This window comes from Phlebotomus papatasi, chromosome 2, assembly GCF_024763615.1.
Source record: "Phlebotomus papatasi isolate M1 chromosome 2, Ppap_2.1, whole genome shotgun sequence".
Lineage (NCBI taxonomy): Eukaryota > Metazoa > Arthropoda > Insecta > Diptera > Psychodidae > Phlebotomus > Phlebotomus papatasi.
In genome coordinates this window covers 51,175,395-51,188,428 of record NC_077223.1, presented here as the reverse complement: position 1 = coordinate 51,188,428, position 13,034 = coordinate 51,175,395, and the positions used below count along the sequence as shown (strand labels likewise).

Below are 13,034 nucleotides of genomic sequence, written 5' to 3'. Positions count from 1 at the left end.
TCCGAATGGGAAAAGATCCCGAAGACCTAAAATCGCGTACGTGCCAAACCCAATTTATCTAATTAAATGATTCGATCTATCCAATTAATGTGGTCCACAAGATCGTATTAACAAGGTTTTTTTTATTAGTCAAGATTAGATTTTAATGGATTCGAATTTGAAGTATTATTTTGTAAAAAATGCATTCCTTATCGGAAACTAGTAAAAAATTTATCCAAAATTTCAAGACTTATCAAAAAAATGGAAACTGATCTGAGTCGATTAAGATATACGTTTTTATGTAGTCTCCAGTTTCATGAAAAACTGTAAGAATTAAACAAATACGGTTTTTTGTATATAAATCTTGAACAAAAAACACTGAAATTTTAAAGGCATAGTCCGGTAGTCGACGGGTGGGAGAAGATTCAGAATAAAAATTCTTTTCTTCCCAGAGCTTTCGGTGCATAGAGGACTGAAATTTTAATCGAGGAATTATTTTTTATTTTTTATTTTTTTTGTTCCCCTCTTTTAATTCCCTTGCTCAGATCTTGGCCCTTTGGCCTATTTTGATCGATATCCTGTCCAATAAAAAACTTAAAAAGGATCAAACTGTCAATAACTCAAAAAATAAATCATAAATAATGGAAATGGACTACAACACACATAAAATCCACTACTATGAGTGAATCATTTTTTTTTATCATCATCATCATTTTCAACCGCTTATCCGTATCGTGGTCGCGAGTCTAGGACAGCAGGGCACGTCTATTGATCCTCCGCCACTTCAGGAAGATGATCGCGATCGATCATCTTCCGAATCATAACTTACAAATGGTTAGATAAATTGGACAGACAGATGTACTAAATTATCTTAAAATTTTACAATTGAGAAGGTATGTCAAAATATGATCCCCTGTAGTGGGAGCGAGTGAATTATGCTGAAATCATAAAATTGAGAAATATTACTCTGTCTTCAAGTTGTGCAAATGGTTATGCAAGACAAAGGATACTCTTAAAAACATTTAGCATCTATTAGTATGGAATGGGAGCCATATTGAAAGTACAAGATATAAGTTAAAACCCTTGTTTGATGAAAATCAATTAGGATTCCACCCCTTAAAATCTCCCTGGAGAGTCTTTAGTATGAGAACGCTTTCTGAAGCAAAATTCCCTGTTTGTGCAACACTCCTCCACCCCCTAAAGGTCCCCTGTATTATTGAGTACTTTTTCACTTGAAGCATTTTCCAAAGGCATGGATTGTGCACACGGGGTTGATGTTGAAAGGAAAAAGTGGGGTTTGTCTCTATGTACATTATAAACAGACAGGTCAACAATGAAATTCAATTTGTGTAAGTGAATATCTATTGTAGGAGTTCCGCCGTTCAACACTAAGCATTTCTTCATGCCTTGGCCCATACAAGAGGTGTATGAGATTTCTATATATGTACATAAATAAAAAAAAGTGAGAAGAATGATGAAGTCCAATATACAATTCATACTCATCCCGAACACAGTTCTTTTGCACACAATAGACAGACTATCTTTTGCGATTACAATTTCATTGAAAATAAATTCTAATCACTGTTCCGCAAGGTAAATTGTTTAAAATTTTATCAAAATAAATGATTCGTGAACTAATGTGATTGAAATTAAATTATTGCATTAAAATTGGGCAAAACATTTGTGAAAATCATATAATTATAACAAAATATATGTACATTTCCGCAAAATTTTCAAACCCCAAAAATCAGCAACTCTCGCATCCCTACCCAGGGGACAGGAGGATGCAAATGACCACATTAGTCTGACCATTTTGTGTTTTTCCGCACCATCCAAAATGTGTCATCCGAAGAGGGCTGGGATCGCTAAAATCAATTATTATAGGTGAACACACTACAACATTTTCAATTAGAGTAATTTGATAATTTTACTCAACTGATATACATATATGCAACAACTATATATGCCGGCAATCTGCATTTACCCACACCTTTTGAATTAATTTCCCACTCCCATACCATTTCGAGTGTGCTGGCAAATGAGAATGAGTGGAAAATTAATGTAATATCATTTTGTATTAAATTTTAAATGGAACATAAAACTCTTTTTCCAACAATTTTCCATTAAACAATTGGGCAACTATACCAACCTTTTTTTTTTAAGTACTTTTAACTAATTTGTATTGCTTTTGGAGTCAATAAAGCATAGATTAATTGGAAAAATAAAAATACTAGGCAAGCAAAGTGATTCCTTTTATTTTTTTATTGCAATAATTTTTTTGTTAATAAAAATTCAATTTTATTCAAATTCAGTTCCACCTTCTATGGACAATTGGGTCACCGGTGACCCATAGAGAAAATAATTTTTCCTGGTAGCCTAAAGCGGATGAAAGTACAAAGGTAATCACTGTGTATCATTTCCTTAAAAAGATTGCAAAAGATGATTTTGTTTCAAGAACGAACAACTAGCGGATATTTCCGAAAGACTCATCACCGTGTATAGAGCAGTCTAATGAATTTTGAAATACTACCGTTTATGCGTAGGTTATTCTTTATTTCATTCAAGACACATTTGGTAAAACTAGCGATAAAATGACTAAGCTAGGCTAAACTACTAGGGGAGATTTTCTGAGACTTACTAGTTATCTATATATATCAGTTGGATAGGTACTACAGTATCGCTCAAAAGTCCCTTGACCAAATTTCAAAATATAACTGGATTACAAGAAGTTAGTTGTACATGTTTGACCATTTTGAGTAAGTTTTACGAATTTGTCAAAAAACTTTTGGCCGATGAAAAATGCTCAATTCTATGAAAACAATTATTTTGGATATGAAACAAAATGAATTAAATTATTTTGATATGCATAAATAACGTCTATGGATTACAAGCAACTCGTTGCAAAAAGAAAAATTTAAAAAGTTATTTTTTCTATGCTTTTTTACACTTGGTTTATCAAACATAGATGTGTTAAGAAACTTTTGGCCGGCACTGTATTTTCGTTTTAACGGATTTTAATGATGATGATTAACCGAGAGACGTCTTAGTGTAATTATAAACGAATTAATGATTGAACCATTGTTCTTTCAATTTTTCTAATAATATTTCTTCTGCCTTTGATTGCCAAACCAAAAAATAAAGTAACCACCACATTATGATTACTATAATGCAATTTTTTATATTGATTTTCCAGCATTTCATTTAGGATTATGTCCATTATGTCTAAGAATACGAAAGATTTTCAAAAAGTATCATCTATCTCAAAGCAACTAAAATTAATTAAGATTTCCTAAATTTAAGATTGAATATATTTTGAGTATAAGAAAGGCTAAAAAGTAAGTGTGAAAAATATTTTAATTAGATTCTGGAAATATCCCGTACGTGTCTGTTGGCCGTGATTAAAGGACCGAAAAAGCTGAAGGAAAATCATTTTATCGTTTTAGGGGTGGAAAATTGTCAAGTTGTCGTAATGACTTTTTCTCTTTTCAGTTGTCGAATTTGGAAAAATCTCCTTTGGTATGCCTTCTAGCTTTGCCAAAGAACACCAATTTTCCTCCCAATACAAGAATCCTTAATCTCGACATCTTGTAGGTTCTTTTTCTGGGCTCGTTTTTTTCGTTCTCTCTCTTCTTCTTTGCTTATTTTATTCACACGCTATTCAACTTTAGAATTTTCCTATTTTGGCCCTTTGGCGGGCTGACAAAAGTGTGGGGACTAAAGAGGGGTGGATAAAAGTTGCCATTGAGCCCAAAAAAAAAAATGGGGCAAAGAACGTGAAATGAGAAAAGAAATTCAACGAAGAAATGTGAAAAGTATGTGAAAATCTCTCCACGAGGAAAGATTCTTATAAATTTTCCACAGAGATGGGAAGAAGCGGAAAATTCTCGAGAATAATTGTAAGTGTTAATAAAATGCGTTTCTGGAGAATTTCAGTCTCTTTTCTTTTTTTTTTAGAGGCAACTTTCGTGCCTCAGCACAATATCCTTTTTCCCTCAAGAGAATGTAAAGACCAAGTGAGGAACGAGAACAATTTACGATATATTCCTAACCATCGTCAATTCTCATCCATTATGTGCTTTCGAAAGCTCTCTGTCCAGAGACTTTTTCATTATATCTCCAATACACTCCACATGGTATTCCCATGAATATTGAATGGCTCGGCCGTTGGGTTGCCTCCCTGAGGGATTCCAACTCTTGGCCAATACTTTGGGCAACTTGTTCACCTACCTTTTTTCTGCCCTCGCACTGATCGCTCAAGTTATCATTTAATTGAGTATCTTTTCACATTGAATTAATCATATGAGTCTTTGGCTTTAATTCAATTGAATATCCTCCCCCACATCCCTATCCTACGCTGCCCGTTTTTCTCCCCTGAGAGATGTATTGCCTCAACGATGGGCAATTTCTTTTCCTTCCTCCTATTCATTGGCTGAATGAGAGTAGATTGGAAGATTCACATGGGGAAACAGTTGATTTCCTAGTTCTTCGGTACTTTCTCTTACACGTTGGAGCTTGATGTGGAACAATTTTACGATGTTCTGATTCTAGACTTTGATTTTCCACTGCTATTCATATTAAGGGGGGAGAGGGGTCCGTGGTGCAATTGATAAGAGCGGTCCTTGGGCGGTAAGTGCAAATGAGAAGTCGGTTTTGGCAAATAGGTTTTGAAAAAAAGTTCAACTGCGTGAAACTACCCCACTTTCCACCATCGACTCAATATTGCAGGTGCATTGTACCCCAGCCCACACCCTACCTTACGCCATTTTCTAAGATCTTCCTTACTTATTTTCGCAATAGTTCGGCCCTTATGGCATCCATAGGGCTCAAATTTTAGTATGTTATGATGAAAATTATGAAACTTCATAGTATTTCAGTCAGAAGGTACATAACAATTCGACTATGATCTATATTTTCAGGAGATCCTGAGTTAGAAGGCTCCTAATATGGATTTTTGGTCATAAGTAATTAATTTTTTAATTATGAGAAAAAGTGGAAATAAACGAAAAAATGAGTTTTGATTTTTGATAGCTCTTTAGGGGGGCAGTCAAAATCCCGAAACCCAAAATTCCGAAAGCCGAAATCCCGAACGCCAAAATCTCGAAAGTCAAAATCCCGAATGGGCCAAAATTCCGAAAACCAAAATCCCAAGCACCGGAGTTATGGCCATTTTAAAAAAAATTTTTTGACTCTTCTTGCTCGGGTTACGGGGTCGGGGGACCTTAAGTTTGGTATTAATCGAAAGCTCTAAGGCCCAGCTATCCATACTAAAATTTGAGCCCGATCGATGCAATAGGAGCGGAACTATTAAGAAAACAAAAAAGGGGGGTATTCAAAATGGCGGAAGGAGGGGTGGGGGGTGGGGAGTCAATGCGCCAAGTTGAAAATTTCATACGATATATAATCTTTGCCGAAAACCGCAAGTCGATATCTCTTTTAGTTTAGGAGCTATTAAATTCCAAAGAGCGGCCGGACGGACGGACGGACGGGAACGGTTTTTAGCCATCCATATTTTCGTAATCAGGAAGTGGCGAAACACATTTTGGCAAAGTTTGGGGCCGATCGGAGGACATGAGATTTTGTTCGGATTATAATAGCTGAGATTATTAAGAATCTCACCTTATATACTAGACTTCTGTTTAAATACATTTTCCCTCAGAGCCCTGTGAGTTGAGTCCGAGATCAATTCATGAGTTGGCTTCAAATTACTCCGTATTGTAGTAAGACTGTTGAGCCTAGTGGACTTGGAAGGAGAAAGCCCGTCCTGACGAAGACTATTCTAAGCCAACAGTACCAATCACTGTTCAGCTGGGGTGGCGACTCTGAGGGGTGCTATAACGATTAACTTCAGAGAGTAATATATCGCCGATAGATGGAGTAGAGAGCGTCCGATGGACACCCGAAAGTGAATTACGAATCGGGTCCTCAGTCGACCTTCAACCGTGAAGCTGAGAGCTCACTGGGAATAAGCAATGGGGGCTCTACTCCGGGAGGCTGGCAATGAAGGGCACTCCATCACGTTTTGGTGTAGGTCAGTAGCATATATTGCTACAATATATAAAAGTCAAATTTTAAAGGGCGTCTTTAAAATGTCTTGCGATCACCAACTAGTTTGAATAAGGCAAAAGTTGAATTGCTAATAAATCTGTAATGCCCTAGACACACTTACGACTTAAGCCGAGAGACGACTTAGTGGAAAATGATGGAAATGAAGTCTAACCATTATTTCGAATATAATTACGCTGAGCCGCCTCTCGACTAATCCTCAGGTCTGTCAAGGCCCTAACACTCGTATCAGTCAACGGCTGATACATCCAAATTACATTTGAAAAAGTCTACCGATTCCTATAGGTGTTCACAGGTGTTCCATGGTGTTCACGTGCTACTCGGCTTATTTATTTGTTTATTTTTATTAAAACCTCTAAAAGTGACTTTGACTATTAGTGACTTTAATACAGGATTTGTCAAATATACGCCTGTTACTTAATTGATATATATTTTGTCTCTGGTGTATGTTTTAACGTAGGTAGTTTATTAAAATTTTCAAGATGAACAACAACTATTCCAGAGGTTCGTGCCAATTCTGCAAAACCGTACTATATAGTTATCTGTGTTGAAAGAAGTAACTCCAAAAGTAGTGTAAGCTCTTTAAAAGCAGTGTCTCAGTTGGAATTTGCTGCGTCAACTGTCGCTATATTTTAAATCCGTGTGAATTTATCAGTCTCGAACACTCAACATAGTCCACTTCCCTTCGTCCTGCGCCTCCCTGCAGCACACCAAGAAACTCTTGTATAGCCGCCAAAAGACAGAAGTGTGTTGAAAATTTAGCAATTCAGATTTTACTTTCACGGAGAAGCACTTTAGTTGGTAGAGAAGGGGAAAGTCTTATGGGAAATTACTTGAGTAAATTCGTTAGAATGGGTGCCGGTGGAGTTGGGCCAGAGATTTCGACTACTAATGTCTGTTTTATCTCATATCACACATCCAACAATTTCATTTTCTGTCCCCTTACTCCAACCATCTCCCTCTTGTGTGTAAACAGTTTGTGCTGTGACACACAAGAATTTCATGTTTATCCAACGGAGTTTACGTTAAGGTTTGTGTATTTATGTTTGGGAGGAAGGCATTATATGCATATGAATGCATGGACAGAGTCAGAGCGACGGCAATGGAGTTTAAAGAGGTTTACCACAGAACACACTTTCATAAATTATTAAATTTCCCCTCTACTTTCCCCAACACCACCCCCGCCCCCACCATCATCATCACTTCCTGAGGGAAAAGTGATGATGGGTAGTGCACTTGATGGTCTTACTTGAGAATTTTGTCTCTCAAGAGATTGGCTGTCAACACATTCCGAATACGTTTGAACCGAAACCGAGTGATTCGATAATTGCACTCAATCTGCAAACACTTGGGAATTTGGCAAGAAAAGCAACTTTCTCAAACATATGAGAAGTCTTCCTACCATCGTCATGGGAGAGCTTTAGAGGAAAATAAGGAGCAACAGGAAACCATTTGTAAATTAATTTTTCCTCCATCTTGGGCTGTTGAGCAGGGGAGAAATGGAGAAATTCTTATTTCCACTGTCTTATAAACTGTCAGAAAACGCCCTTACAGAGACGCGCTTTTTTGTCCTTTTTTTCTCATCTTCCTTGAATAATTCCCAGAGACTTCCTCTTCATCTCCTTTCGTCTCGACGAGAGAATTTTTATGTCACTCCGAGTGCGTGTTATTTAATGGCACAACGAGTAGAAAGCAATTAAGTTGAGGCTTCAGGGGCAAAAGGAAGGACTCACATATACCAAAAAAAAATGTTTCTGAGAAAATCATTGGAAATTAATGTATCGTGAATTTTTTATTGGACACCATTCACCAAAAAAAATTCCCCTCTTGAATGTCCAAGTAATCTGTCTGGACGAAAATCATACCTCCCTTACCCTTATCGATTTTTTAAATGGATTGTCCTCAATTCTTAGTCCTTCCTCTCACATCAATGGAATATGCGTTGGAATTTTTAGAAAATAATGGAAATTTATAGCAGACTGATTTTCTTGTTTAGTTTCTCAAATAGCTTTTTAGCCTTTTCATCCTTGAAGTTTCAAGCTTAATGTAACGAGAAATAGCTAATCGGTGAATTATAATTCTAAAAAAAATTCTTCAATAATTAAATAATTCTCTAAAGTCTCTAGAATTCTAAAAGTGTTACGAAATATTTAACAATTATGTAAAATTATAGACTGCAGCACAATTCTGTAAAAGATTTATTTATGATGAAAAATGGTTAGAAAAGAAAAAGTATGATGGTATATGTGGACGAAACGTCAATATGGATAACGTCCAAAATATAATCAAAACTGGAAAAAAAATCATAGATTACGGAAATATTATAATATTCGTTAATTTACGATTTTTGTATCTCCATGGCTATCAATTTATACCCACTTTCTTACAATGCGAATGGATATTTAGAGATTTTTAAAAAGGACGTACGATTCACCCCAGGTGTTTCAAAATGGTAATATTGAATTTGGCCTATCATCCTCTTTTTGCGATTTTAGAAAGCCTTCATTTCTAATGACATGAACTAGGCTCTATGTTATAGATAGGGCCGTAGGGCTTAACATTTATAGTGCGGCGTTTGTCTAAATTTTTTGAATTTGAGCTCTTAAATCGCAAAAAATTGAAGTTTACCATACTCTGCAATTTTATCTGCATAAGAAAATGTTTCACTAACACAATTTTATGTTACAGCCGTTATAACTATATTGTGAGGTAAAATGTCAAAAAATAAAAGAATGAAGTTTGACTTTTGAAATATAATACTGCTAAATGGTAGTTAACCAGTATCTTAAGAAATTCCTTGTAGGGTGGAGTCATCACTTATAGACGTTTATACACTTGTGAACAGCTTCAATTTTTATTTTTACCTAAAATAGATTTGGAAAAATCACAAAATTGCTAATAACATCACAAATTGCTTTTTTTTATAATTTTACGAAATCAGTTTTTGGTAAAAATTAAAGATTTCTACAGCTGTCATAAGTGTATAATATTCATAAGTGATGACTCCATCCTACTACAATTTATTGTATTATAAGCAATAGTTCCTTGAACAAATTACTCCAAGATATACCCTATTTTGCGATTTGAACTCACGCTAAGACGGCGATGGCCGCATATACTTCAAAATAATTTTTGTATAATTTATCGTTTATCAGATCGGACAAAATTGTTTGTCAGTTCATAACTGTTCATTACCATTTCATAACTGAATGGACCTAGTTAAGAATTGTCAGAAATTCCAAGACCTTTCCAAGAGGCCAATCGTGGCCCTATTCGGTTGAGAAATACTTCCTCTAGGGCCTTTTTAACCTTTGAAATTAAAGAACCGTTATTATTAAACCGTTAACCGTTGGTCTCTAAAGCTGTTAACATAAAGATACACAGGCCGACGGACATAATAAACAGCGTGACGTAATTATGGAGTAATCTTGTAGAATACGAAGATTTGTTGAGAAAAGTGATCCTCGGGGGTGGAAGGTAGAAATTTTGAGACTTGAAAACTAGGGATTATATACAGAGTGGTTTCTCTGTGGAGTTTAAGTAATAATAAACAATTATAAAGAAATTATATGTAAATTACGCTAAATTGTTATTACAAAAAATATTATATTGTCCTAAGACATACAAAAAATCACATTTCTTTTAAAATGGGTTATTGTGCGTTATTGTGGGTTATTATAGGGCTCCAAAAGTGCTAAAGTTTAAAATATTATTTTGGAAATTTTGAAATGCAAAGAAAACAATAAGAATCCCATACATTATCTACTTTTGTCAAACTTTAGTGAATTGTAGCCAAATCCAAGGTTTCCAAATACAGAATAATACTCCCTTTGAACTTTTCTTCATTCGTTTTCAAAGATCAAGCTTTATCACATGATCGGATTAGATATTTCCCAGAAGTTCAGTAATTATTTAGAGCTGAACCCGCTGAACCTTATGCCGTTCAAGGATTGAGCGATCTTCAGACTAGAGCTTTAGCCCAGTTCTTAAAGGTATCATAATCCCAAGTGGCATTTGGATTTTCAAAATAAAATCGACCATTTGTCCTCAATGATCCAACCCTGAGTCAATTTTTTTAAAATAATTCTTGACTAATCAGAAATTAGAAAATTAAGCCATATGGCTAAGTCTTAGGTCTGAATCCCACATATCCGTATTGTCTCTTTGGATTTTTATGAATATCATCTGACTTGATCTTTTGAAGATAAAGTGTCATTACTTGATTAGACTCTACCCCGAATTTTACTTTACCGATTTTGATGAACATTTTTTTAAGAGTAAGAGTAAGCCCTATTATATCCCACTAAATATAGTTTTGTAAAATTTGAATAATTTGAAATATCTTGAATGTTTTTTTTTGGTTTAATAAACCGTACTTTAAACCCTAAATTGAGCTCAAGATATAAAGTGTATTTATATCTTGAATCTTGATAAAGTTTTGAAAAGTCATCTATTTAGTTACCTTATGGGGTTACATGGGTCTCTCAGGTCAAAAAATCATTTTTTTTAATTTTTTTTTATTTTATACAAACATTTGAAAAATATTTTTTAAAAATTACAAGTCAATCAGAGTAAAACTCTCGGAGGTAGAACAGTTTTAGTTATGCATTCCGCGCGTGCGCATATTTTTGTAAAACTTTTAACGCGATTTTCTCAAAACACCATTTTACAATGCGTAAGTCAAGATTACTCAGAGTCTACTGAACCGATCTTACTGAAATTTTGCATAATTGTTTTGAGAAGTATTATCTAGTGTTTGAACGCAGGATTTACACTTCCTTTAATCAGAACCATTTTTACAATACAAAATGTGTTGAAAAATAGGGTGAAATTGATACTTTACAAAAACTTTTGCCAAAAATCCAAATTGTGTTTTTTCAAAAATCCTTCGTTAATCCACGGGTCCAACCAATCCTCTAACAGAGTATATTTGGTTTTTTAATTTCAGATAAACCTACTGGGAGAAATCCTGCCTACCGCAAGGTCTGTTTTTTTGAGGAATAGTTCCGAAAATCAGCTACCAACGGTCGAATTTTCAAAATTTTTCAATTTTTTTAATTTTTTTTTTCTAAAGTTACTCTTTTGTATCCCAAAAGATGGAATTTCTAAAATATTTTGGACACAATAAATTATTATGAGAAAAAATGTCTAGTTTTCGACCTGAGAGACCCATGTAACCCCTTAAGCTTACCAGATTTTGGGTTTCATTTTCAACTGGAGAATGCAAAAATTATTTATTGACTTTGTAAGGTAATTGAAATGGTTATTCTATTCCAAATATTTTTGTAAGGGATTCGAAAAGTAATTTTGAAGTATGTGATATTTTTAGTAGACATAGTAAAGAAGTTTAGGTCCATATTGAAGAGTATTTTCTACACAAGCGTAGAGAATTCGTTTTAATATGGACATAAATTTATCTGGTGTGTAGGGGCCATAATGGTTAAAAGGAAAAGATCATGAAAAAGTAAACTTTTTTCCATTTGTCGTGCTGAAACACTGAGGACATCTCAAAATGTAAAGTGTAATAGTGCTCAAAATTATGATATTAAATAAAAATTAGAATTATTTTTCATTTAAAATAGTATAGTTGATCAGTATTGAGATATTGTCATTTTATTGGCAATAATGAAATGAAGAATTACCCAAATGCGAGTCTCTTTTATAGCTAGGAAGTCTGAAATAGAAATCCCACTCAGACAAATTACTATTTTTCTTTATTGATTAAAAAACAATTGAAACTTTCACTTAATCATTCCCCCTAATTTTTCCTTCTTTATATTTGCCTTTAAATTATCAATTCAAACGGTTTTCGTGCCAGTTTTACTTGTTTTCGTGCACTAAATCACCCGAAAAGAGACTGAACTATTAAATTTCGTGAGCATTATCAGAGGGACATGCACTCAATTACCTCTTCCATTTACTTGTTGCAATATAGCAATTTTGGTGTTGAAATTGACATCATGAAATACATTTTGAAGGTAAAACACGGCACATTGCACCCTCTACATTCAATATTTCACACCCAGGCATCCTTTCCTGTTCCAGTAATGGATTTCAGAAAGAGGCTCTCCAATTTCATTTAATTTCATTTGCAATCTAAGTGAGATTTAGGATTTAAGGCTAGAACTATGGAAGTTTTATATTAAGAAAAAATTAAAATATAAACTTACAATGACCTGATGAGGAAAGTCAACTTTCCCTTGGCGCACAATCTCTATCATATGAACCATATGGAATAAGTTCACAGGACCACAAAATATTTTTTTTCTATTAGCTTTTCTTTATCTTTAGTTACAAGATTAAACCACGCACTTTAAGAGATTATTTTCTTTTAAACTTTGACAATGATTTAAGTTGAGAGGGGTTTGAGTTCTTTGAAATTCTATTATTAAAGTCTTATTTTTTGTGAGTTTGTTTCTTCTAGCCAAAAAAATTTCTCACTTGCAGCAATTTTTTGTTATTTAATAGAGTGTGAGGTGTTTTTTTTTAGAAGCATAAATCACTACGGAATACTCTTCACCACTAAACTACGTTAAGCTTAAAAGCTCTGCGTGACAAATTTTCCTCCTATCGGATTACAAATCACAAGCACTTTGACTAAATTCTTGAGGTGTTTTTTATTCTCTTAATTCTCACACGATACTGCGAGCTTTTTTCGCACTAATTTTTCAGTTTTTATTTTTGTTTTCAAAATTCTTCCACTAAAGCTCACTTCTGCCTCAATTGGCCTCTGAAAGTTTCTTTTTAATGGGGCTTTTTGCAGATGATCTTTTGTACAACACACACGACACAATTATCACCTAAAAGAGATGAATTTGCTGTTAAGGGTGAGTTTTTGGATATGATTTTGATTGAAATTCTTGTATAAACTTCATGTTTCTCAATCTGCCATTCTTGGAGTAAAAGTGTCTATTGGAAAGTTTCCTTTTTAGCAAGGGAGGAGACCGACAAAAAAAATATCACGAAATATAGAATGGACGTAGATAGAAAGA

At 34.4% G+C, this 13,034-nt stretch overlaps 1 protein-coding gene across 36 annotated transcripts in view; it reads right to left on the bottom strand.

The window, feature by feature from the left end:
• Positions 1–13,034, bottom strand: part of LOC129801532 (CUGBP Elav-like family member 4) — a 966,051-nt gene that overhangs the window by 241,311 nt on the left and 711,706 nt on the right. For 15 of the 36 annotated variants that reach the window (XM_055846704.1, XM_055846708.1, XM_055846707.1 and 12 more), the window contains exon 2: positions 12,213–12,842. The exons of 19 other annotated variants lie outside the window; for them this stretch is intronic. In XM_055846704.1, the coding sequence (XP_055702679.1) occupies positions 12,213–12,272 (60 nt within the window). In that variant the 5' untranslated portion in view covers positions 12,273–12,842. Of the gene's footprint in view, positions 1–12,212; positions 12,861–13,034 lie in introns of all 36 variants that reach the window. 2 more of the 36 variants (XM_055846732.1, XM_055846717.1) reach the window with 1 other exon arrangement.